Below are 23,071 nucleotides of genomic sequence, written 5' to 3' on the forward strand. Positions count from 1 at the left end.
AATCTTCCATTGTCCTGACTTTCATCCATCTAACCCGTCACGCCGAGTCTCACGTTCAGCGGTATTGCCCAGCATGGTCGTCATCTCGGTAGCTGGAACGTCAGCGTCGTCGCGGCGCTTACTAGCGTTAGGCCTGAGAGCGGACGCTCGAGCAACGGCACGACCCGCCATCCCAGCACGGCCACTTCCCACACAATCGAGAGCATTCTCAATAACGTCATCGCGGGCATTCGAACAACAGCAACAGCAACGGCAGCAGCATCAGGCCTCCTCAAGCCCGGCACCATCATCGTCTGAGGGTAAGTCGGACAAGGAGTCGAACGGTGGCTTCCGGAGCTTCTTCAACTCGACCGGATGGGAGACCGCCATGGGTGCCTCGGTCGGCGTGCTCTTGCTCGGCGGCGCTGCCATGGTTTATCACGGCTGGTACAAGCGTCATGTGCTCAAGAAGATGGAGGCAGCTTTTGATCCCGGCTACGACCCTGTTTTGGCGCTGGCGAAGAGCGGTGACCAGCTCGCCCACGTCCGGATCGACCCGCCAAGACCCGAAGACGAGATGATTCGCAGCATCATCTCTGGCAAAGAAGCAGGTCGCTACTTCCTTGTGATGGGCAGCAAGGGGTCTGGCAAGGCGACGTCTATCATCGAGGCTATGGCCGCCATCGATGCCGACGGATGCGCCTTCTTCGACGCGCATCTCGACCCCACCATCGTGGTAGACCGCTTCTCGGAGTCGATCAACTTCAGCAACAACCGCGACTACCTCGGCAACTTGCTCGGTCTTTCCGATCTGTCTGGCATGTCGTATTACCAGCAACTAGAGCGGGCGCTGCACAAGCTCGAACGAGCGCTCATCACGCGCAAGCAGAAGACCGGCAAGCCAGCCATCATTGTGATGAACAGCGCGCATCTGCTTCCACGTGACGACGAGGGCACCAAGCTGCTGCACATCTTCCAGCAGCGTGCCGAGAAGTGGGCATCCGCAGGAACAGCCACATTCGTCTTCACCTCGGCTGACTACTGGGTCTACGATGTCCTCCGCAAGGCGTCCAACCGCATGGACACGCTCTCGTTCCGCGACCTTACGCGGCGGCAATCGATCAACGTGCTCAGCGGCTGTCGCAAGCAGTACTGGGGCGAGAAGCCTTCCTCGCAAGACCCACGCGTGCTGCAAGAGGTCTACGAGATCTGTGGCGGTCGTCTCGGGCTGCTCAACAAGGTTGCGCGACGCAAAGATATGCTTCGCGCGGCCCGCCAGATGGTGGAAGACGACATGCAATGGGTTCTCAGCAAAACGGGCATCATCGAGGATCATGATGATGATGTGATGGACGAGCAAAAGTGGTCGACGTGCAGCTGGCTGCTCTTCTGCGAGCTGTCCAAGAAGCAGAAGGAGTTGGAGGACCTGTTGGACGAGAACGGGGGGAGGGTGCCTTCATTCGTCAACCAGGACGAGGTGGAGGATCCGCAGTATAGCAGTCTAGCTGCGCAGCTGCATACCGATGCAGGCTGGTACAAGGCCAAGGCGTCGCCCGTGCCTGGGCTGACCCGCTTCACCACCGCCTTCCTGCATCGCGGCGATGACGACGAGGATGCCAAGCGGGGCAACAGACCGGCCGAAGACGGAGATAGCCCTGATGACGACGACGACGATGACGAGCAAGATGCCCACCGCCGGCTCACCGAGTCGCCTCTCACTGACCCGTGTATGGACACCGAATCTGACGTTCGCGGCGCCGACGTCCCCAACCCACACCTCACCTGGGGCGAAGCACGCCAAGTCATGACCCGCCCCGATTTCATCATGGAGCTCGACCACCTCAATGTCATTCACATCGACCGACACCACCACATCCGCGCCGACTCGATGCCGCTGCTCCGCGCCATGCGCCGCGTCGCCGAGTCGCAGGGCTATGAGGAGCGCCTCGAGTCCGTCATGGACCGTGTTTCGGCGATCGAGAGCTTGGGACGCACGCGCGAGCTGCTGTGGAAGGAGCAGGGAGACGGAGGCAAATTTTTGATCAAGAAGGATGGAAAGGGGAGGGAGGTCGAGACCTGGACGCTCTTGGGCGGCGACGAGAGGCTTGGTCGTGACACAGACGAGGATGACAAAGATGCAGACGATTAGTCGTGAGGATCAGGAATCGCATTCGGCTGACATAAGGTTACAGTTGCAATCTACACATGGTATCTCCAGTCCAGACGACGGTCACCGAGCCTCTTCTGCTCTTCTTCGTCAATGGACTCCTTCTCGTGCTGACCCTTGGCCTGCAGCTCGTCACGGCGGCGATTCTCCCTGCTGAGCAGAAACCACAGTGTCGAAGCAGCCGCGATACCAAATCCGAGCCAGACGATGGCGAGACCGTGACTGATGTGGAACCTGGGGTTCGCGAGCGACCCTAGTGGCCTCCTGTACAGCTGCACACCGACGATACTGCCCATGTTTCCGAAACCGATCTGCATCGCCAGCGCCGTCGCTCTTTTCGTCTGGCCAGATACGTTCTCCGATGGCAGCGAGAGCAGCAGCGCATTTCCCGCGTAGACACCCGGCGTGGCGATAAAGATCGCAACGTACCTGCCCGCAACCGTGGGCGAGGCGATTTGCACGATGTAGCCGACAATGGCGAGACAGGCGCATCCGATGATGAACACGAGCCGGCGGTTGACGACAAATGAAATGTGAGCGATCGTCATTGTGAAGATGAAGGCGAGGAAATAGGGCGGAACCGTCAAAAGCTGGGCATTGGCAGCGGTGTAGCCCAGATCGGCAATGATGGTCGGCATGAAGAGCGAGATGGTGTAGAGCGCAAAGGCGAAGCCGTGGAAGAGAAGGCCGTAGAGGTAGACGTATGGATCGGTGAAAGCCTGCTTGACGCCGTCCCACGAGAAAGATTCCTCGTCGAGGCCGTCGCGATCCGCTTGCATTCGCGCGGCGATGATGGATTTCTCGCGATCGGAGAACGAGCGTGATTTCTGAGGATAGTGCGGAACGATCCAGTAGGCCGATAGGGAGACAACGATGGTGAGAAGGCCTTCGATGATCAGGATCCACGACCAACCATTTTTCCCTCCAACGCCTCGCATGAAGCCGATGCCATAGGCCAGGATACCACCGAAAGCACCGGAGAAGGCGGCACCCGACAGCAGAAGTGCTACTCGGTAGTGTCGCTCGCGGCGTGGATAGAACATGCTGAAGACGAACACAGATCCTGGGAAGAGACCACTCTCGCTGAGACCGAGGAAGAAGCGGACAGCAAAGAGACCGGCCTGATTGTGCACGAGACCTTGGACGACCGAGATGATGCCCCAGACGAGCGTCAAGGTGGGCAGCCATACCGGTGGAGAAGTCTTCTTGAGGACGATGTTGGCGGGCACCTCACCGATCACGTAGCCGACAAAGAACATGGTGAGGGCGGTAGAGTAGTCCTTGAGCTTGATGTCGGCAGTCAAGCCTTCGAGCCTAGCATTGCCAATGTTGGACCTGTCCAGGAACGACAGGAGGTAGAGCACGAGGAGGATGGGTACGACGACGAAGTCGATCTTGCGGACCAGGCGCTTTTCTTCCTTGCGAGTATATCGGACCTGGCCGTGGGAGGGAGTGTCGACAACGATGTCACCACCTTCTTGGACCTCGTGGGCTTCGGAAGTGGATGCTGCCTTGCCGGGAGGCGGCGATGCGGTGGAAGTGACCTCGCTCATCGCGGGAGGTGAGCAGAGCGCTGGTCAAAGATTGGCAGTTAGGGGGAATGGATGGGCGTTCGTATGAAAGAGTCGCCCTCTATATAGACCCTCGAGGGCTCGCGTGTCCGTTCGAAGCGAGCTCGCACACGACCACACTAAGATCCAACCATGTGGGCAGCGATGCTTCGATGGCGCGATACCATTCAAAGACCGCTCTTAGTCAGGGCAGCAAAGAGCGACGATGCATTGCCGAGCTCGCCTTGTGGGCACTCTGCACCGACATTGTGGCTGCACGGCAATTGAAGCAGTCTCCGTTCTGACAGGTGAAAGTGCTCGACACACAATGGGCAAGCGGGGGAGCACACTGCGTCGGAGGATTATCACTCAGCTACCAGCGGCAACGAGACTGTCCGCGCGCCGGCAGCGGTTGGTAGCCGGCGTTGCGGGGCTCAAAAGCAGCCTCTTGCGTCCATGGCGTGTTCGTCGCTGTTCATGACGTCGGGTCGGAGGACGGAAGAGGCGGAAAGAGAACGAGAACGGCGTATTGCGTTCCGAGAATGGCCAAGTAACCAAGGTTGCGTGCTTCGCTTGTGAGGACGACCCCAGGCTGGAGGAAGAAGAGGGCGCAAATGGACAGACGTCGTGAAGTCCATCATTTGCACGCTTCAGCACGCCATACTCACGCTCGGCTGGCTGGAAGAGCATCATCTTTCGCGGAGCAGAAGCTGAATTTATCCCTCACCCGAACGTGGTGCGGTCTCACATTTCTTCTAGAAAGTCTTCTTTTCGAACAATGTGAGCTGGTCGGTCTCACAGCTCTAAAAAATCGCAAGCAGTCGAGTGACGCTTCGAGCCTCGCTCAGACGCAAGGCCGGAGCTGTGCCTCCGCTCCGCTGTCTGGCTGGACAGCGATCCCATCGCCTGGTCTTGAAGCTGTCAGATGACACCCTTGCAATTCAGTCCCGAGGGCCGAACAGCTGATTGGTACCACTTCGACGGTCCAAGCTCGGCGTAAGTGAATGTTCGTACTGTATTATCGATGTATGTGCACGAGGACCCTACGTGCATAAGGCTGAGCTGCAGGGTGAGCTGAGCGCCCCTAGCTCGCCTTCTGATTTGCCTTTGCGGCCGAACAGGAGCGGACCAGACTGGCTTTTCGAGGTCGAGCTGCACTTTGATGGGTTAAGCTCGACCCTTTGTTCGGCTTTTTGGAGCCTATGAGCCGAAAGGGTCCTTTGACGAAAAAGCACGCCGCTCAAGGAGCCGTCAGCTCAGGTTACGTGTCACTGGCCTCTGAGCCTGAGAAGGCCGTGTTACGCGTCGAGAGCCTAGCCCAGGCCATGACCGAATATGCTGCCTCGGCTGGCGACCTCCGCCGTTCTTTATGTGACTCGTGTGGTGAGCTTTGTTTTTCGCAAAAAAAGGAAAAAGCAAAGATGGCAGAGATCCTTATCGGCGGCGGCTCGCCACCGCACAATCGCTGAGCCTTTTCTGCTTTGTCTCTCTTCTCTCCCCCGCATGATGAGAAAAATTAGCCTTTTTTCGCCTGGCCAACGTGCCCTTTAGGCCAACCCTATGTGCATGAGCGTGACAGAAATTGAGCGGTGTGGCTGGCTGGCTGGCCGTCGGCGGTAGATTCCCGGTCCGGGCGCGCAGCAGTGGCCACTCAATCGATTGGGACAGAGCATCAAACACACACACACATACACATGCCTCTCCTCATGTCTGCCCGTCCATATATCACTCGCCGGTCAGCAAGAATGCCGACACTGGGTCTCACCGTCCATCAAAGCTCTTGATGCAAACACCACCGTCTCTCCACCTCTCAATCTCGCCAGCATCTGCAGACCATCTCTAATCTAGCTCGCTCCTCGACTCAGCCAACTATCGGCCGCTCCGACCTCATCTTCGGCCCAGCAGTCATCTTCGGTCGGCAGCCCCGACTCTCACCGCTGAGCCTTTCACGGCGATCGATAGCCAGCCATGACCGACATTGGCACCAGCTCATCACTCAGCGTGCAGCGACCGTCAATGCAACGCGTTGTCTCGTCGACCTCCAGCATTGGTTCGTCGTCCATGGCTGCCTCTGACACGCTCTCCGCAATGGATGAGGTCTCGATGCCGGCCACACCTCCTGACGTCTCCAGCGTTGGCGGCATCCACGTCGTCGACGCCATCACCGCGTCTGCCTCTGCTTCCGTGACCCCGTCTCACCCTGTCAAGAAGCCCGATCTCTTCCTCTCCCTCACACGGTCCACCCGTCCCAAGCTCACTCTCTCGCCGACCGCCCAGGCGGACTTTGCCTCTCATATCGCCCAAAGCAGGCAACGCTTCGCGGACGACACGGCCTATCTGCCCAAGTCCACCAACATGGGCCTCAGCGATGTCGACGCCGCGGCGCTGCTCTCGGTGAACCCATTCAACTATGCACGTGGTAACCCACTCAGCTGGGAGGACGACGATGTCGACGTGGACCGTGGGCGGGCGGCGAGGGCGGCGGCGAGCAAAGCTGGCAAGACAGTCTTCCACAACGCCTTCCCATGCATCTTTGTGTCCAACTTGACCAACTCCGTGGCGTTCTATCAGAAGCTTATCGGTTTCTCGCCGGTGGGCAAGCCGGCCACCCACCAGGCGGTACTTCGACGTGGGCCGGCAGCAAGACCTCCACGATCGGCAGCGCAGCAATACTCGGCCATCCCTTCTGCCGCCGAAGAGCAGGGCGTCCGGATCGTCCTTCGCTACCTCCCTGCCGAATGGGGCGAGCTCAAAGGCGACGGCTCTGGCCCACCCCAATTGCTGGTTGTCGTGAGCAACGTCGACGAGCTGTTCCAAGAAATCGTCGCCAAGCAGCAGCAGTTCAAGCCCAACGGACGGGAGTACTTCCCCGAAGTGTTTCTGGGTAAAGCCAAGCTGTTGGGTAAACCACAGAACAAGCCCTGGGGCACGAGGGAGCTCCACGTCCTCGACCCGGACGCTAACAAGATCGTCTTCTACCACGAGATCAACTAGACGTTCGATCCTAGATTTATACCCCCACCGATTCGTTGTACTTGCATCGCCTAACACCTCTCGTTTTGTCTTACGCAGTCTTGCATCATGTATTTGTATCGAAATACCACGTCCTTCTTTGTCGTTCATGTCGCTCTTGTGCATCGTAGTTGGTCGCTTCGCTCGGAGTCGTGCATGTGTAAGTTGTGTATTAGTTGCGCATCTAATACTCGGGCGGTGCCTCGGCAGCAGTGCTCGCCGTCTCGGCATACTGTCTAGACCCCATCTCCGTCAACCTACTAATCACCCTCGCGAACGCAAACAGCTCTTCATCACCAGTAAAGATCGGACTTCCACCAATATCGTCCATGGTCAACCCCAAATCATCCATCAAAGCCCGCATCTGGTCCGCCGTAGGCTTGTTCTTCCCCGCATCGCCGGCAAAGATCTGCAATATCGGCACTTCGCTAGACGCCAACAATTTGGTCTTGCTTTCGTACGCAGCATCGATAAACGTGATGAACCGCCTCGCGAGATCGCGCTGATTCAACCCCATTCGGGGGACATCGTCCACAAAGATCGTGCCAAAGTTGTTGCAAATCTCGATGTAGTCCGCTGCAGAGCGGGGGCGACCGCAGAGCTCATCGAAGGTGAAGCGGGCGACTTTTTGGGTCGAGTGGGGAACTTTGAGCGTTCGACCCCAGATCTTGAGTGGTCGATCCTCGATGACTGGATCGGAAGGATCGGATGTCGCGGCGGTGAAGAGCTTGTCGAACTCGCGCGTGTTGGCATCGTCCAGTGGAGAGAAGTAGACCTTGGACAGTGCTCGGGGTACTTTGCGGTAGTCGGTGCCAGAGTTGAGGTCTGTAACGCCGAACTGGGATTGAAGGAGGTCGATGCAGGGCAGGAAGGATTGACGTTGGATGCCGTTCTTGTACAACTCTGTAGGATGACGATTGGACGTCATGACCATTACGACGCCGTAGGCGAGCATGCGTTCCAGCAGGCCGCGCAGGATCATGGCGTCCGCAATGTCGGTCACTTGGAACTCGTCGAAGCAGAGAACCGAGTGGTTGCGCGCCATCTCGCGGGCCACGGCTTCGATCGCATCGCTCTCCTCGCCGGCACCGGCTGCACTAGACGAAGACGACGAAGAGGAGGCGGCGGCGCTCGAGGCAGCGGAGGACATCATCATGACAATGCCCGATGGCTTGTGCGTTTTCGACTTGTAAAAGTGCGCCCGCTTGTGCGCCTCGATCATGAACTGGTGGAAGTGGATGCGTCGTTTGGCGGTGATGTTGGGTGGGAGAGTATCGTAGAAAAGGTCCATGAGCATGCTTTTTCCGGTGCCGACGTCACCGTAGAGGTAGAGGCCTTTGGGGATGTCTTCCGAGATGGGCGGGATCTCTGGTGTGTTCGACTTATTGCCAAAGGGAAGCCAAGAGAGCAGGCCTTTTGAGGCTTGGAGGTGCGCTTCTGGATCTGGCACGTCGGCTTGCTTGTAGGATCGGAGCTGGTCGTGGAGGGATTGCAGAACTTTGATGATGCTGCGCTGGTGGGTATCATCTCGGAGCACGCCGGACTCGACCAGCTCGTCGTACCGCTCGGTAGGGGTGGCGGCTTTTGTATTGGACGCCTTGGCCGCCGAGCTGGATGAAGCGGATCCCGACAGATGTCGTCGAGGAGGCAGCCTCGTGCGTGGTGAAGCTACGCTGGAAGTGAATCCTCGTGGACCACTCCTCGAGACTGCGACGGAAGATGAAAGCAGCGATGCGAGTGGCGGACGACGTGCGGCGTGTACGAGTCTTCGGCCACCCACCAGACGCGCTGGTTGGGCAAGTGGCGCTAGTGAGATGCCGACGGGGCGGCGGATTGCGCTCATGTTTGTGTTTGATGGCCGCAAGTGTCGTTGAGGTGCGTGTGTCCTTTGGATAAGGTTGATGAAAGTGGATGAGAAGGTCGAGGTTTCAGAGACAGACACCAACACCCCCGCCTCTTCGGTTGGAATTTCGGCGGTACCAGTCCGTGCGGGCGCCGAAAAATAGAGCTCGTCTGATTCGCCCGCATTCTTCCGCCTGGCCTCTTCCGAAAACACCGGCAGTTCAATTGACTACAAGCTCAAGCACAGCGTAACGCCGGCTCTGGCCGTCCATGAATGAGGCCGCGGAGCTCTATCGGAACACATGCTGTTCAGTGTGAAATGGGATAGCCATGCCGCTGTGCGAAGGAGAAGCAGTGAATCAGCACAAAGGCTTACCCGATCTTAGATTCTTTTTCGATTGTTGTTAGGTTCTCACTCTGCGAAAAACGTGCTGTTCCTGAAACTCGAAAAGGCAAGAGGGGAACATCGACCCTGTCGTCTTCTAGCCGAGCCAGGCAGAGAGCCCACTCAGCCTAACGACCGATTCACGAACCTCGAAAGCGTGAAATCTGGTCTGCATCTGGAATCGAGAGCTTCAAAAAAGTGGAGTCTCAAATCTCACAAATCTCAAAGACTGCGCTGCACAGCGTTCTAAATTTGGCTTTGTGTGTGGTTCTGCGCCTTGGCGTTGTTGCACGGCATGGATCGACCCTGCTTCTGGTGCATTTCTACGGCGCTCCTGCCGAGTTGCTCCCCATTGTCGTCCTGCTCGTTTTGGTATGCAACAAGCATCGCCATCCATTCGTCTTCCTATCACACCACACCCATCATCCGCGCGGACATAAGGAACCATAGGACCCGCGTTTCGGCCACAATCACGGCCTAGCACTCCAAGATGAGCGTCTCACCGTTCCCCCCACCGGATCCGGCGCAACGTACTCCAGCGGATGGACCCTCGATGCGCGACACCCACGACTCGTATCCGGCCGGCGCTCCTTCGTCTTCGCATGCACACATTGCGAACGAGGAGCCCTTCTCGTCGGCAGCAGCATACAGGAGCTCCATGTCGCCCGTAGCATCGCCTCAGCCCCGACCGATCTCTTCATCGTTCTCCAACTCTGGCCATAACGGTGGATTCTCAATCCAGCCTGGACCTGCGGCTGTTGCCCAGGAACGCTCGCCGCCCCTCAACAGTCCAACGATGGTGTCACCGACCAGTCACTACGCTGTCGCTCCCAATGGCGGCTTCTCTGCCAGCCCGAGCTTCGGCGGATATCAGCAAGATCCCAGGCTCGGCAGTCCGCCTCCTGGCAGCTTTTCGCATCCTGCTGCTTCCAGCGGCGGCTTCGCGGCAGGTCCCCATGGGGCAGGCTATCAGCAGGATCCCCGACTCGGAAATCCCCCTCCAACAACTTTTGCGCACTCCAGCGCCCCCAACGGCTTCGCTGCCGGTCCCACCCCTGCCGGCTACGAACGCCCCCATCCAGCCAAAAGCCCACCTCCCGCCTCATCCCTCGTCATCCAAGATCCCGCCTCCTCGCCCGCACCCATGACCGCCTCCACCGCGCAGCGAGCCAACACGGCCACCGCCCGCTCTGCCCGCTCCTCGAAACGCGACGGCACCGCGTCGATCTCCAAATCCGCCCGCTCCTCGGCCACCTCCTGGTACCCTGGCTCCCCCAACTCGCCCACGCGCGTCCCCTCCCGCAACGCCTTCCTCTACATCCTCATCTCCACCATCGAGGCCGCGATCATCATCACCCTGGTCGCCTTCATCTTTGCGCGCATCGTCACCGAGGTCGACGACTTCAGCCAGAACCTCAAGACCGTGTCCGTCTACCTGGCGGTCTTTGTCTTCGGCTGCGTCTTCCAGGTGATCATCTCGTACGATGCGGTGCGGTTGAAGAACACGATGCAGCTGATTGGGGTGTTGATCTTCAACATTGCGTTGACTGTCACTGCAGCATTGGAGATTCGACAGATTCGAGATGCGTTGAATGCGCAGGATGCGATCGAGGGCGGGATCCCATGTGCGGATGATCCGAACCAGCTCTGTGCTGCAAGAAACTTGTTTCCCACCGTGGAAAGGTACCTCATCGCCGTAAGCGGGGTCTGCTTCCTCGCAGAGTTCTTCTTGGCTGCAATGACGTACAAGCTCTGGAAGGACTTCGGTTGGATCATCTACCAGAAGATCGGCGCGGATCTGCGCGTGAGGAGGATGTTCTTCTGGTACCAGCTGTTTATCGTTTTCCTCAAGTTTGCGTTTTTCTTCGGAGTAGGCTTTACGGTGATCTACCTGATCCTTGTCGCCCAAACCACGGATTGGGAGTACGCCGTGACCATCGCTGCTGTGCCCGTCGCAATGGTCGCGCTTTTTGCGGCGGGTTTCGCAGTTCGAAGGGAATGGACGAGTTTGATGGTCGTCTCGCTCTTCCTGATGATCGTGGGACTCGTGTACTTCGTATACAAGCTTACGCAGGTCTGGCTCCCCGCGACGCGCGACGAGTATACGTATGTTCGGATGACCATCACCTTCATCTCGGGCTTCGCGATCCTCATGTTGGCATTGACGCTGTTGAACGGCTTCGTGTGCCTCTTCAACTTTCATAAGGGTCTCAAGCCGGCGCATGATGCGATTGGGACATTTGGTGGCGTGCACCGCCAACGGGCGAGGAAGGACAAGGACACGGGGAACAACGATGACGGCAACGCGGATCTCGATGGCACGGTGGATGCGGAGAAGCAGCCGAACGGGCACAGGGGAAGCGTGGTCGACTCGAGACGGACAAGCATGCTCCAGAGCCCCGGGTACAGCAGCTATGCAGAAGCCCCCATGCAAGGGCGACGCATGAGCACTCAACCCATTTACGAGGCGAATCACGGAAGTGCAGTACCGCCAGCCCTGCAACCGGGCGGAATCGCAAGTCCCATCCCGCACCACGCGGTAAGCCCCACACAGAGCCCCCCGCCAACGGCCCTTCACCCCCAATACGGCTACCCGCAGCAGATACCGCCTCAGGCATACCAACCTCAAGCACAGCCCATCGCCGAATCGACCCCGCTCAAACCCACCGCCTCGCGCGTCTCGTTGGATTAGAACTCGGACCTGTTTTGCCCTTTTAACGACCCATTCACGATGCTCATTCTGATGCTCAATTCTTCTCCGGAATCACGTCCGATTCACCCCGCGTCCTTGGAGTGTGTGCAGTCTCCGTACCAAGTGTGAAAGAGGGAGTCTCGATGGAGACTTGGGTTGCGTGCGGGAGAAGCGTCGCCTCACGTCGCTGCTTGACGTCGCTCCGCCTCTGGACGGTCAACTGCCGGATTCTGTGCACCTTCAGACATTCAGGGCCCAATTTCTCCGTCACACGTCTCCACGCACACCAGAATGTCTCTTGCAGAACGCTGCGTCGGCCGGGTCGAAATGTATTAAACGAGAAAAGGTGAAGATGCTAGCATGCGAGGGATGAGTCGGAACCAGGTAGGGATGGGAGACAGAGTACGGTGACGTGAGATGCGTGGTGTGTAGGGAGAAGGAGAATGTCCATGGATGATCGTGTGCGAGACGTCTATGGGTAAGACGATGCAAAGGGGAACGAGTCAAGCCTGACCCTGAATGTAGCTGAGATTAGTCGTCATGCAGATTCTGCTCACGCAGCAGCGTTGACGGCGATCGATGGCTGAGCAATGTTGGACCTGAACGCTGTCTTCTCCGAGATGCCCGCTGACCCGTTCGTCGTGGCTGGGAGCGACGCTGCCGGTGCAGCAGCCGCCACGCTCTCAGGAACCTCCCTAAACGGCGACCCAGCCCGCTTCTCGATGTTGGCCATCCACATGTTCTGCAGCACAAACTGCGGCAGCGCATAGTACCGCCACGTAGCCCAGCGGAAGAACATGCCGACCTCGTCCTGTCGTGTGCTGGCGAAATCGCTCGTCATGTTCTTCCTCAGATCCTGGAACAGCGCCGTCTTGTCGGTGAGCACGGCCTTGACGCCCCAGCGTGTCGCCTCGATCATCTCGTCCTTGCGGTTGACCGTCCAGACGTAGATGTCCTTGCCGGCCTTTTGCGCGTCGGCGATGAACTGCTGACCGTCGGCACCCACGAGGCAGGCAAAGTACATGGAGAAACCGGTGCAATCCTTCCAGAAGTACTTGCGTGCTGCGCGGGGCGACATGCCGATGTGGATGCGCTTCATCGAAGGCACATTGACCAGCGCCGACTCGAGGAATTTGGGATGCCACAGGCCGAGGATGAGACGCGGCGCCAGATCCGTCTCGAAGTTCGGGTAGGATTCGACCACCTTGCGCATGAGTGGGAAGAGACGGTCCGGGTCGTTGTCCGGCTTGATGTCGAGGTTGAGCTTAACGTGCTTGTTTCCGGGGCGCATGAGGAGGTCGCAGACTTGAACGAAGGTAGGGATCTGCTGTGGAGGTTGCTTGAGCGTTCGAAGGTGTTCGATGCCGTCGTCGCCAAAGTAGGGCCGCTCGTAGATGAGGCCTTTGCCGTTGGTGGTCCTTTCTAGTGTAGGATCGTGAAACATGACGATGACGTCGTCGGTGGTGATGTGTACGTCGGTCTCTAGGCCTTCGGATCCATCGCGGATGGCCTTTTCGAAGCTGGCGATGGTGTTTTCGGGGAAAGTGGCAGAGGCGCCTCGGTGACCCCAGCACTCGGGCATGTCGGGACGGATGTCCATCTTGGTGGATCTAGTGATGGGACGCATGGTGGACGATGATGCGGCGCGGAAGGAGGAGGATGCAATGAAAGGTCGAGCGTGGTGGTAGAGCAGATAAATGGAAGCTGCGATCAGTACCGTGTTGGCGATGGAGGTCTCCACCTAGCGAGCTGGTAGGAGAGTGGTGGGAAGTGAAGATGGGAGGATCACACGACGAAATGCCCAGCAGCGAGTGTCGCACGGACAGCGCCAGCAACAACGACAGGCGACGGCGGGATCGCGTGGGGCGTGGGAAGTGAAGGTGGAGCGTGCGACCGTGCCGAAGAGGGTCAAGCTTGTTGTTGGTGGGGAAGGTCAAAGCAAAAGGATGCTTACCAGGTATGTGGATACGAGGCGACCGGGTGAGCACGTTGGTCAAGCCAAGCAGTAGCAGCAAGAGAGAGGGGGGTTGTTGGTCGAGGGATGGACAGGAGGCATGCTCTTCGATCGTGAATGAGAGGAACGTGACAGGCTTGGTTGAGGCCTTTGCCACGAACGTGCTCACTGCTCTGACTTTTTTTGGTGACGCTGCGCCTTGTCTCGGCGTTGATTTTTTTTTGGTTTCTTCTTCTCCACTTGTTTGCCTCGGCTGTTCTCCCATTTGCTCTTCTCACAGCCCACAATCGCAATCATGAACCTGTTGCGCCCTACACAAACATGAAAGCGCCGCACACCAGTCAGCTTGAGACCATCTTCAACTCACAGAGATTGCTATGATCTCGTGATCCTGCAACAGCCTGGACCCGAACAACAAGGATACTGCATGCAGGGATGTGTACCAGCTGCGCACAATTCGCGGCCCGACCCGGCTTCCAACGCAGGACCGGCGCGCTTGCCGCCTGACCCCGCGTGGCATCGAGATCCAAGCAAAGTTTTGACCGGCTCAACGTCGTACCCCTAAACAAGGATCCTACTCAAGTAGCAAACTCAGGCCTTTTTGCAATCGATGTCGAGCCTCGACCCCGTTAACCGCAATACGAAGCGTCGTCTATGATCTCTAGCGCTGCTGAACGGAACTGATTCATCATCAGCGTGCAGATCAGCTGCGCCTGTCACTCTGCCCGTTTCGGCCCGTGATGCAGATCCCGGCAAGCTCATCAACAGAGAGACACCGCAAGTGCAGCTCTATTTTCTCACAGCGAAGGAATTTCGATGCGGTGGTCATTGAACCCTACTTGCATGACACTGCTTTGCCGCTTGTTCAGGCACTTGGGCAGTGCAAGCGCGATTTCTTCCAGCCGACCTAGCACGAAACCAGCCGTCGCTTCAGCCACGCTGGGACCCACTGACCGCGCCCAGGCTGTGACGTGTTGTGACGCCAGCCGGTCCACGTTCACAAGCCATCTCTGCAGGCGAAATGGGTGTGCCCTCTGTCTTCAATGTTAGACCATTCTCCTAGCCTCCCTTGGGCCTCACTCGGTCAGACCTTCCTCTCGCTCTGTTAGCACAGGAGCTTCAAACACACTACCGCCGAATCAGAGCCTCTCGCTATGCTGTATCTACCTTCGATTCATCAGCGGATACATGTCTTTTGCCACGTCAGAGTCATGCAGTGATACCGACATGGTCGCCAGACAATCAGTCGCGGCGCTTGAGGCCGATATCCAGCTGCACCGGCTTGCGCAGGAACCCTTCAAACGTCTCCAACGGCTTGTCCGGCTCGGCAAGCACAATGTCGTATCTGCGGAAGATGGACGCAATCAGCACCGAGAGCTCCATCATCGCCACGTTACGTCCAACACACGCACGCGGACCGACCGAGAAAGGAATGAAGGCCTTCTCAAAGTCCCTCTTGGCGTTGGGGGCGAGCCAGCGGTCCGGGTTGTACTCGTCGGCGTCCTCGCCAAACACCGACTTGTCGCGGTGCAGCGTGAAGGCGGGTACCGACAGGATGGTCCCTGCGGGGAAGTGCTGGCCGCAGACGGTTGCGCCTCCTTCGGGGATGACACGCGGCAGACCGATCGCAGAGGTCGAATGGAAGCGCAGCGACTCGCTCAGCACCGCTTGCAGGTAGGGAAGCTCCTGAACGTCCGAGTGCAGCGGCACCTCCTCGGCGTGTTCGAGTTCGCGGTCCAATTCGGCCTGCAGCTTGCGCATCTTATCCGGGTGGGTAGCGAGGTGGTAGACGATAGCACACGAGGTGTTGGAGGTGGTGTCGGATCCAGCGATAAGCTGCGTGAGTGCTTCGGCGGTGAGCTCCATCTTGCCCATCGGCTCGCCACGGTCGTCCTTGGCAGACTGCAGCTTGGCCAGCAGATCCTCGCGCTCCGAGCCGTTTTGCAGACGATCGTTGACACGCGCGAGCGCGATGCCGGTGAGCTTCTTGACCGAGGTCAACCTCCTCGAGAACCAGGGCAGCTTGATGAGGTATTGACGCATCCAGACAGGGGCCAGACCCATGGTACCCGAGAATTCACCGCGCTCGTTGATGATCTTGACCGCCGAGCAGTAGTCGACCTTCTTGTTGCCATTGGCGTCCTCGTACTCAACCTTGGCCTCGTCGACGCCGTTCTCGAGCATGCCGAACGTGCTGCCGAAGGCGAGAGCGCCGATCGTGTCGAAAGCAAAGTAGTTGAGCCACATGAGCGAGTCGAGCCACGCGCGGCCCTTGATGCCGCGAGGTCCATCGGCATTAGTCTTCTTGGCCTTGTCGCAGAACTCGTCCCAGCGCTCGAGCAGAAGCTGCACCTCACGTCGGATGAAGGGCTCGAATGCGATGATGGTCTTGGGCGCGAACGTGTGCGAGACAATCTTTCGCTTGCGGGTGTGCTCTGCGCGGTCGCGCGTGTTGAACAGTCCACGAGGGAAGGGCTTGGGCGGCACAAAGGCGTCGTAGTAGGCGGGCTTGAGCGTGCCGGTACCGTGGCCGTAGACAGGATGCAAAGCCTCGTGGTCGGCGATCGAGATGTGGTTAGGTGCGACTCGGACGAATTTGCCTGTCGAGATGCAAGGGAAAGGAGACCAAACGAGTCAGCACGTCGTTCAGAACGGCTTTGAGACGATTCCAAGCTCGAACTTACCATACTTCTGGTGCTGCTTGTGAACGGCATCAAATCGGTGGCCGACCATGGCCTGCCTGAGCAGCCAGAAATCCGAGAACTTGGCGAAGAAGGGTCCAGGATACTTGAGGAAGGCCGTGTTGGTGATGTACGGGACCAAGTGGAAGAGGACGACGGCACCGACAATGGTCGCGGCAATGTGAGCGGGCGACTCGACAGCCCAATGAAGGGCAGCCCCGATGCGGGGAGCGAGATCCGTCTCGACCATCCTTGCGAGTTTGGCGTCTTTCTGATAGGGAGGATAGGAATGAGTGCGCTCTAGGTCGAATGAGGAGTGCGGTGTTGCGATTCAGCGACCTGACTGGAGAGGAGGATTGGTTGTGGACAGATGGGAGGGTGGATGACAGTCAAAGGGAAGTGGGGATGAGAGAGAGGCTCGAGGGTCTTATGTATCTTGAGCTCGGTTGACCAACAGCAAGGCTCTCCACGCTCACTCGCTCTTCGGATACGAAATTGCGGGGTTGAGGAAGGGCAGGAGGACCATTTCAAATCAGAAGGAGGTCACGAGCTCGTTCTGCGGGACAGTGCGCAGGCGGGGATGCGAGCCTTCAGGATGTCACGGAGCAAAAGCCAGCAAGGGTCAGACGAGCAGCTCAGCAGCCTGAGTGGAAAATGCTAACTCTGGCTCGCTCGGTCAAAGCCGTCGTATCCGAAAGTGGCCCTGCGTGGCTTCAGCAGCTTTATCGACCCACGTCAGAAGTTGGAGGGGTCTGTCTTTGCCGGGATGAAGTCCGACGTTGACAGCCCACAAGCACGATGACAATGAGCATTGGAGCGTCTGAGGCATCCTTTGTTTGGTGGGACGGCGAAGGAGAAGGCCAGAGCGTGAGCAATTGACAAGGCAAAGTTACGTTTTTCTACTTCGTAATGGATGGGGGCTCCACGGACGGCGCGCAACAAGCGGAATTGGCCAGCTTCGTGCATGAACCTTCCTTGACCGGCAGCACAGCAGTCTCGCCAGATTACGAAGGCTTTCTTCGTAAGAAGCTCGTTCGAACCTCCTCGTGGAAACGTCTTCCGTCTCCACAGCTGTCAAACTCGAGCTTTTCCGAGCGCCGTCCGCCAAGCTCATGCATCTCTTGTCGTTTCGCTTCGAGCTTTACCAAAGTCGACTGCGTAAGCCAGCCTGTGTTCGGCCACCGGTCCTTTATTGACCGAGTTAACCTTCACGCCCGTGACAGTCACGGCGGACCCGTGTTCGGACCCACACGATGTCAGATGCAAGCAATGCGATTAGAGAGTGTGGATGGATGTACAATGCACGATGATAAAGAGTGTCCAAATTGCAAACGAGGTTCCTTACAATCCGATCACCAGAAGTTCTGCGCCCAGTCAACGAGAGCGTCCCAGCCACGTCCAACGGCACCATTGCCGATCTTGCCGAGCAACCTCCTCCATTGCAGGATCTGGTTGTCCGCACGAGCAAGACCGATGATGCCCTCCATGCCGCCAACCTTGGCGAAGATCGAGTCGATGGGCTTCGTCGCGATGGTCGCCGCCTTGCCGGTGCCACTGAATGGCTGCAGTCCGGCGAGCACACCAAAGAAGCGCTGCAATAGTGGCGCCGAATCGGCGGCCTTGGCGGCCATGCCAGCAGCAACCTCTGCGCCTGGCACAGCACAGCTGAAGTCGAAGCGATTCGCGTGGAAGACGAGCGCGGCGCGATAGTGAAAGACGATGGCCAACACGATGCCCAGGTGCCAGAGCTGGTGAGAGTGGCCCCAGGTGTCGAAGCGCCCCGGAGCCCAGCTCTCGGGGAACTGAGTTGCGTAGAACACCAAACCGCCGACGTAGAATGCCAACGATGGGAAGATGGGACTGAAGAACGAGAGCGTCTTGGCTAGACCATGCTCGAAAGCAGCGTGCGAGAAGGGCGCCAGCGCCGTAAAGCACATGGTCAAAAAGACAGCGATGCGCCACGTCTTGTTCTCGCGCTTGTTGAACCATTCAGCCCAGGGGAGGATCGCACCCGCAAATCCGACGAGCAGTGTGGTGAACGAATAGAAGAGCGCCAAATTGGGCTGGCAGTAGAAGCAGTTGTACACGGTGGTCCAGATCGAGGCAGCTACCAGCCAGGCGATGCCCGTGTAGTCGACGCAGGCGAATCGCTCGAACCACTTGCGGTCCGAGCAACCAGCCATGACGTGCCACGAGACCGACAAGGTGAGACACTTGGCAGCAGCAAAGAGGTAGACGGTCTGCACCAACCTGTCCATGGGTGTGGTCTGGTCATCCAGACCTTTGCTTGGCCAGAAGAGCGGCACGATGGCGGCGAGGCCCCACAGATGTGTGTGGATGTTGCCGGTCTCGTTGTGAATCTGGAATGTGCTGCGCACCAGTGCTTGCCAGTTCTCGACAGGGATGAAGCGGTAGCCGGAGAGGATATGCTCGTTGTTGCGGAAGAAGGCGGGCAGGTTCTCGTAGTGGATGAGATCCTGGCCATTGCGCGCCAACTCGATGGCAAGCTGATAGAGCTTCTCCTCTGCTTCGTGGACCGCATGACCGGCGCGAGAAGCGATGCTGTTGGCCCTGGACCGGGATCGCGTCGAGAGGTCCGAAAGCTTGGCCTCGAATCGTTGCGCTAAAGTCGCATTGGTGCCGTCTTCCGAGGCACTCTGCAGCGCGTCGCGCCAAGCCATGCTGCGCACTGACTCCTGGATAGACTCGAGCCGAGCCTGCATCTTTGCAGCGAGTGCATACGCCTGCGTCGGCAATTGTGTCGAAAGAGGCTCGAGCACGGAAGCAAAGTCGAGGTCGAACTGCGGCAAGGCGGGCATTGTCGGTAATGAAGGAAGTTCAGACGAAGATGGGAGACGGGGCAAGCGCTCTCGCAGTCCGTTTCCTAGGCTAATTGGGAAGCTGAAGCTGGAGGAGAGTCTCTCCCAGTCATGGGCCAGCGACTGTGACCGAGAGGAGAGAGCGGACGATGCTGATGCTGGGTAGGTGGGTAGTAGGGCGACGAAGCGCCGCAAGTCTTCGCGCATGGCCTCGATTTGCTGGAAGAAGGCGGCAGAGTGACCGTCACTCAACGGAAGTTTTGCGTCTGCGTCGTCATTGCCGCTTGTCGGGTCGGCTGAGTCGGCAGCAGGTGTCGTGGCTGATGCTGTCCTGGACATCCGCTGTGAATAGAAGGCTCTTGCTCTGACTTCAAGCTCGGTGAGATAAGAGAGCAGCTGAGCACGCAGCGAGACCATCGAGTAGGGCAATGATGCAGGAAGGTCGAGGTAGTCCAGCGAAGTCAATTGCTGATGACTCTGGCGGCTGCGAAAGAGTGTAGTATCCCAATCATCGTCGGAGGATCCTGAATCGGTGGCTGTGGCTGTGGCGCTGCTGAGTCCTTCGCCTAGCGGATCATCCGGGTTGTAGCGGAAGCGCAACGGAGCGTTCGCTGGCTCGGCTGGCTGCGATGCTCTCCTGACTCGTCGACGAACGTGGAAGGGTCGAGTGGGTTCTTCGTCGATAGCTGAGCTGTTCAACGCCGAGAGATTGCATTTGAGAAGAGTCGACTCGATGATGGGCGATGATCGGGACTGACCGAACGATGGTCGACGAGGCTGAGTCATGATTGCTGATGAAGAGCGGTTCGGACCAGCCGATGGCTTGAGTGAGCTGAGGAGTGAGATTGACCGAGAAGAGGGCTGAGGTAGGGGTGAGGATGGCTCGAATGCCTCAGAGAATCATGACGAGGCACGGCGTGTCCTCCTCGAATGATGATGGGCGGAGGTGGCGGCTATGATCCGTGTCGATGCAAGGCGGGCCTTGGCAATTGCTGTGGTGGATGAGAGACCGAGTCAAGGTCGATGCTATGTGGTGCAGATGGCGCTGGTGGTGGAGAAGGAGTGAATGGTGTCGATCCAATGAGTGAGCCAGGCAGCGTTCGACCCTCAAACGTAGGTGAACCGCGGAGAAACGTGGGGAGCCGCGATGACAGCCTCTCCTATTGAGACGAGACGAGGACGCAGTAGGACTGCTGATCCACTCTGTGCCGGGATTGTAGGTCGACTTGCCGTCGATAAGAGAGCGTCGAGGGCTTGCAACCGGCACAGTTGCAAATCCACACCCAAACTTTTCGTGAAACTTAGGCGGCGTCTCCGCTCTTTCAGCCTCCGCTGTTGTGAGCAGTGTACAAGTGAAAGCCCTACGTCAGAGCCAAGCCGTCAACAAAACAGAGCTGCTGCCGTAGAAATTCCAAGAGTTCGCTGAACTTTCTTTGGCTGCGAGTTCCTTTTTTCCTACCAATGCTGATCCCCTCTAACATGCGTGATTTTAATCGCTAACGCCAAATCGGGAAAGAGATCCGTGCGTCGACCCAAAGCTCAGCCTTCCACATCACACACACATCCGCACTGTCGTTCGCTGTTTCGTCCTTCCCTTCCGCCACCATCTCTTTCCTCGCCTTGGAAAGCATCGCCCATCATGCCGCCCAAAGCATCCTCAAAGGGGAGCAAGCAGGTCTCGACCCCTGCCAAGCCTGTCAAGCGCGGCCCTCCCCCTCCCATCAAGTACTACTTGATCTTCTTCAACTTCCTCTCGTTCTTCGGATGGGTCATCGTCCTTTCGACGCTGGTCAAGCACCTGGCGCTCGGCCCCCAGCCCTTCTCGCCGCCCGTTCGAGCCGCTGCTGATCTCCTGGCTCGCTTCCGTCTCGCCAAGATCGGTATCGTCAAGACCTACTCGCACCTCTTCCCCGAGCCCATTGCCAGGCTGCTCGAGCGCGCTGCCAACTCGCACACCTTTGTCGGCTCCGTCGTCGCTCTCGTTCAGTCGCTTGCCATTCTCGAGGTCGTTCATGCTGCTATCGGATGGGTGAGGAGTCCCGTCATCACCACCGCCATCCAGGTCGCCTCGCGTCTGTTCATGGTGTGGGGTGTCAGCGAGCGATTCTCGCAGGCGTGGACCAGCCCCTTCTACGCTTCCATGGTGCTCGCATGGGCCATCACCGAATGCATCCGCTATCCCTTCTACGCCAACCAGCTCCTCCAGCAGGAAGGGCCCGCCATGCTCTGGGCTCGCTACACCACCTTCTTCGTCCTCTACCCCATCGGTGCCGGTTCGGAAGCCATGTGCATCCTCGCGACGCTTCCCAAGAGCCTTCCGTTCAACAACCCGGGTGCTTGGGACCTGCGTGCTTACATCTATGCCGGTCTGTTCGTCATCTGGTGGCCCGGTCTTTACGTCATGTACACGTACATGATGAAGCAGCGTCGCAAGGTCATCGGCACGGGCTTCTGGGGCGACAAGCTGCAAAAACAGATCATCGACAGCAAGAAGTCGCAGTAGATAACGTCGCAGCGGATGACGTTCGGTGAATTACCAAGGCTCGCACCACAAGACGACCCGTCAAGGTCGTCGCTGTAGTTCCGTCTCATCCGCAACCATCTTCAAAAAGCGAGATTCGCACACCCTCAGCAGACGGCAGGCGTCTGCTCGCATCCTGTACCACCGCAGCAAGAACTGCACCACATGTAGTAGTAGCGCAAGGAGAAGCAATGCTAATGTTTCATTTGACCGTCAGATGGTGCGTTTGCGACTGGTTCTCCACATATCCCAAGGCAGCTTCCAATGCTTTCCGCTCTGCAAGGAGGCGTCGTAGGGATTGAAATCGGCCTTCTCCAACCTCTCTAAGTACGATCTGGCCGGTACGATCCCGACCAGTGTCGGCACGACCGCCTGAGGCACCTTGCCGCCGAACTCGTCGTTGACAATCTTCCGAGCTGTGATGAGGTAGTCGTTCGCCCTTGTTGCAAGGGCAAAGACGGCGTCGCGGAAACCATTCGCGTTGGGTCCATTGCGAAAGACGTCTTCCTCCACGACGTTGTGTTGGTGCACGAACTCGCGGGGGAGGACGAGCTTGCGTGCGCCCTTTGTGATCGAGTTCCGCATATGCGGTGGAGGATGTGAGTGGTAGGGTATGCTGGAGATGGCGAGACTGAGACCTGAGACCTTGCCGAGGTGGGAGAAGAGCTCGTCAACGGCATCGCTTCGAACGCCGAGCAGGTTGAGCGAGAGGTAGTGCAGGCGAGAACTGGTGCTCTCCGCATACGACTCGAGCGATTCAAGCGAAGGCGCGGCGAAGTCGTCCGAGAGGTCGGCTTCGCGAACGTCGATGATGCGCAGAAAGTGGTCGAGCATGAGACCGCCAGCGGGGTTCGAGCGGACCGCGGGGTCCTGGAAGGCGTCCCGGAGTGCGAGAACTACGGGGTGCTTTGCGGGACGGTTCTGATAGGCTCCTTGGACGGCGTCCCTCCACCAACCCATGCGCATACGGCCGAGCAACTCATTGGAGACAGTGTCTTTCAGCCCGGCGATCTCAACGTTGAATGTGCGGATGGCGGCAAAGTGCGTCTGGAGGTGTTTCGGATAGAAGTGGTGGGCGAGGTAGGACGGGTGGTCACGTTTCGCTAGCTCGTCGAGAAGGTATGCGTGTGGCGACTGGAGCGGCGAGAGCTGTGTGGATGCCGGTGGAGCGGTCCTGGATGCCCATGGGCCTGCGCTGGAAGGATCAGGCCGCAATGCTGTGCTACTGGTCGAGATGGTCCTCCGTGGCTCCGATGTCCCAGCTCGAGATGAAGATCGTGTTGTTGTGACGCGGCCAGCTGCGATGCTCTGTGATGGCCTTACCGAAGTTCTCAGCACGGTAGCTGAGCATCTGCTTGTTGTCGCCATGATCTCGGAATGTCAATCGAGATCGAGAGGAGGTTGACGAGGAGGTGATGGTCTACGCTCAGCCAACTGCAACTTGATGACCAACACTTTTTCCAAAATCA

The 23,071-nt window shown here is 58.2% G+C and overlaps 10 protein-coding genes across 10 annotated transcripts; 4 read left to right on the forward strand and 6 right to left on the reverse strand.

Annotated features, from left to right (window-relative positions):
* Positions 1 to 73: 73 nt before the first annotated feature.
* PSEUBRA_000023 (P-loop containing nucleoside triphosphate hydrolase) lies at positions 74 to 2,128 on the forward strand (the record flags this gene model as incomplete). The annotated part of the gene is made up of 1 exon (XM_016435649.2): positions 74 to 2,128. The coding sequence occupies one exon, from the start codon at positions 74 to 76 to the stop codon at positions 2,126 to 2,128; it is 2,055 nt and encodes a 684-aa protein (XP_016294641.2).
* A 50-nt stretch (positions 2,129 to 2,178) lies between these two features.
* Positions 2,179 to 3,699, reverse strand: PSEUBRA_000024 (Major facilitator superfamily; the record flags this gene model as incomplete). Its single annotated transcript, XM_016435661.1, has 1 exon — positions 2,179 to 3,699. One exon carries the CDS (start codon positions 3,697 to 3,699, stop codon positions 2,179 to 2,181), a length of 1,521 nt encoding a protein of 506 aa, XP_016294642.1.
* Positions 3,700 to 5,664: 1,965 nt separating this feature from the next.
* PSEUBRA_000025 (Glyoxalase-like domain protein) lies at positions 5,665 to 6,690 on the forward strand (the record flags this gene model as incomplete). The annotated part of the gene is made up of 1 exon (XM_016435643.1): positions 5,665 to 6,690. The coding sequence occupies one exon, from the start codon at positions 5,665 to 5,667 to the stop codon at positions 6,688 to 6,690; it is 1,026 nt and encodes a 341-aa protein (XP_016294643.1).
* Positions 6,691 to 6,892: 202 nt separating this feature from the next.
* On the reverse strand, positions 6,893 to 8,551 carry PSEUBRA_000026 (ATPase, AFG1-like protein; the record flags this gene model as incomplete). Its single annotated transcript, XM_016435662.1, has 1 exon — positions 6,893 to 8,551. One exon carries the CDS (start codon positions 8,549 to 8,551, stop codon positions 6,893 to 6,895), a length of 1,659 nt encoding a protein of 552 aa, XP_016294644.1.
* Positions 8,552 to 9,425: 874 nt separating this feature from the next.
* PSEUBRA_000027 (uncharacterized protein) lies at positions 9,426 to 11,627 on the forward strand (the record flags this gene model as incomplete). The annotated part of the gene is made up of 1 exon (XM_059464350.1): positions 9,426 to 11,627. The coding sequence occupies one exon, from the start codon at positions 9,426 to 9,428 to the stop codon at positions 11,625 to 11,627; it is 2,202 nt and encodes a 733-aa protein (XP_059320932.1).
* A 553-nt stretch (positions 11,628 to 12,180) lies between these two features.
* On the reverse strand, positions 12,181 to 13,254 carry PSEUBRA_000028 (Glycerophosphoryl diester phosphodiesterase; the record flags this gene model as incomplete). The annotated part of the gene is made up of 1 exon (XM_016435666.2): positions 12,181 to 13,254. One exon carries the CDS (start codon positions 13,252 to 13,254, stop codon positions 12,181 to 12,183), a length of 1,074 nt encoding a protein of 357 aa, XP_016294646.2.
* Positions 13,255 to 14,823: 1,569 nt separating this feature from the next.
* Positions 14,824 to 16,512, reverse strand: PSEUBRA_000029 (Cytochrome P450; the record flags this gene model as incomplete). The annotated part of the gene is made up of 2 exons (XM_016435664.1): positions 14,824 to 16,181; positions 16,266 to 16,512. 2 exons carry the CDS (start codon positions 16,510 to 16,512, stop codon positions 14,824 to 14,826), a joined length of 1,605 nt encoding a protein of 534 aa, XP_016294647.1.
* Positions 16,513 to 17,614: 1,102 nt separating this feature from the next.
* On the reverse strand, positions 17,615 to 19,867 carry PSEUBRA_000030 (Hly-III-related; the record flags this gene model as incomplete). The annotated part of the gene is made up of 1 exon (XM_016435672.2): positions 17,615 to 19,867. One exon carries the CDS (start codon positions 19,865 to 19,867, stop codon positions 17,615 to 17,617), a length of 2,253 nt encoding a protein of 750 aa, XP_016294648.2.
* Positions 19,868 to 20,720: 853 nt separating this feature from the next.
* Positions 20,721 to 21,584, forward strand: PSEUBRA_000031 (Protein-tyrosine phosphatase-like, PTPLA; the record flags this gene model as incomplete). The annotated part of the gene is made up of 1 exon (XM_016435644.1): positions 20,721 to 21,584. One exon carries the CDS (start codon positions 20,721 to 20,723, stop codon positions 21,582 to 21,584), a length of 864 nt encoding a protein of 287 aa, XP_016294649.1.
* Positions 21,585 to 21,815: 231 nt separating this feature from the next.
* Positions 21,816 to 22,970, reverse strand: PSEUBRA_000032 (Squalene/phytoene synthase; the record flags this gene model as incomplete). The annotated part of the gene is made up of 1 exon (XM_059464360.1): positions 21,816 to 22,970. One exon carries the CDS (start codon positions 22,968 to 22,970, stop codon positions 21,816 to 21,818), a length of 1,155 nt encoding a protein of 384 aa, XP_059320933.1.
* Positions 22,971 to 23,071: the final 101 nt, after the last annotated feature.

This window comes from Kalmanozyma brasiliensis (genome assembly GCF_000497045.1).
Source record: "Kalmanozyma brasiliensis GHG001 unplaced genomic scaffold PSEUBRA_SCAF1, whole genome shotgun sequence".
In the NCBI taxonomy this organism is placed as follows: domain Eukaryota; kingdom Fungi; phylum Basidiomycota; class Ustilaginomycetes; order Ustilaginales; genus Kalmanozyma; species Kalmanozyma brasiliensis.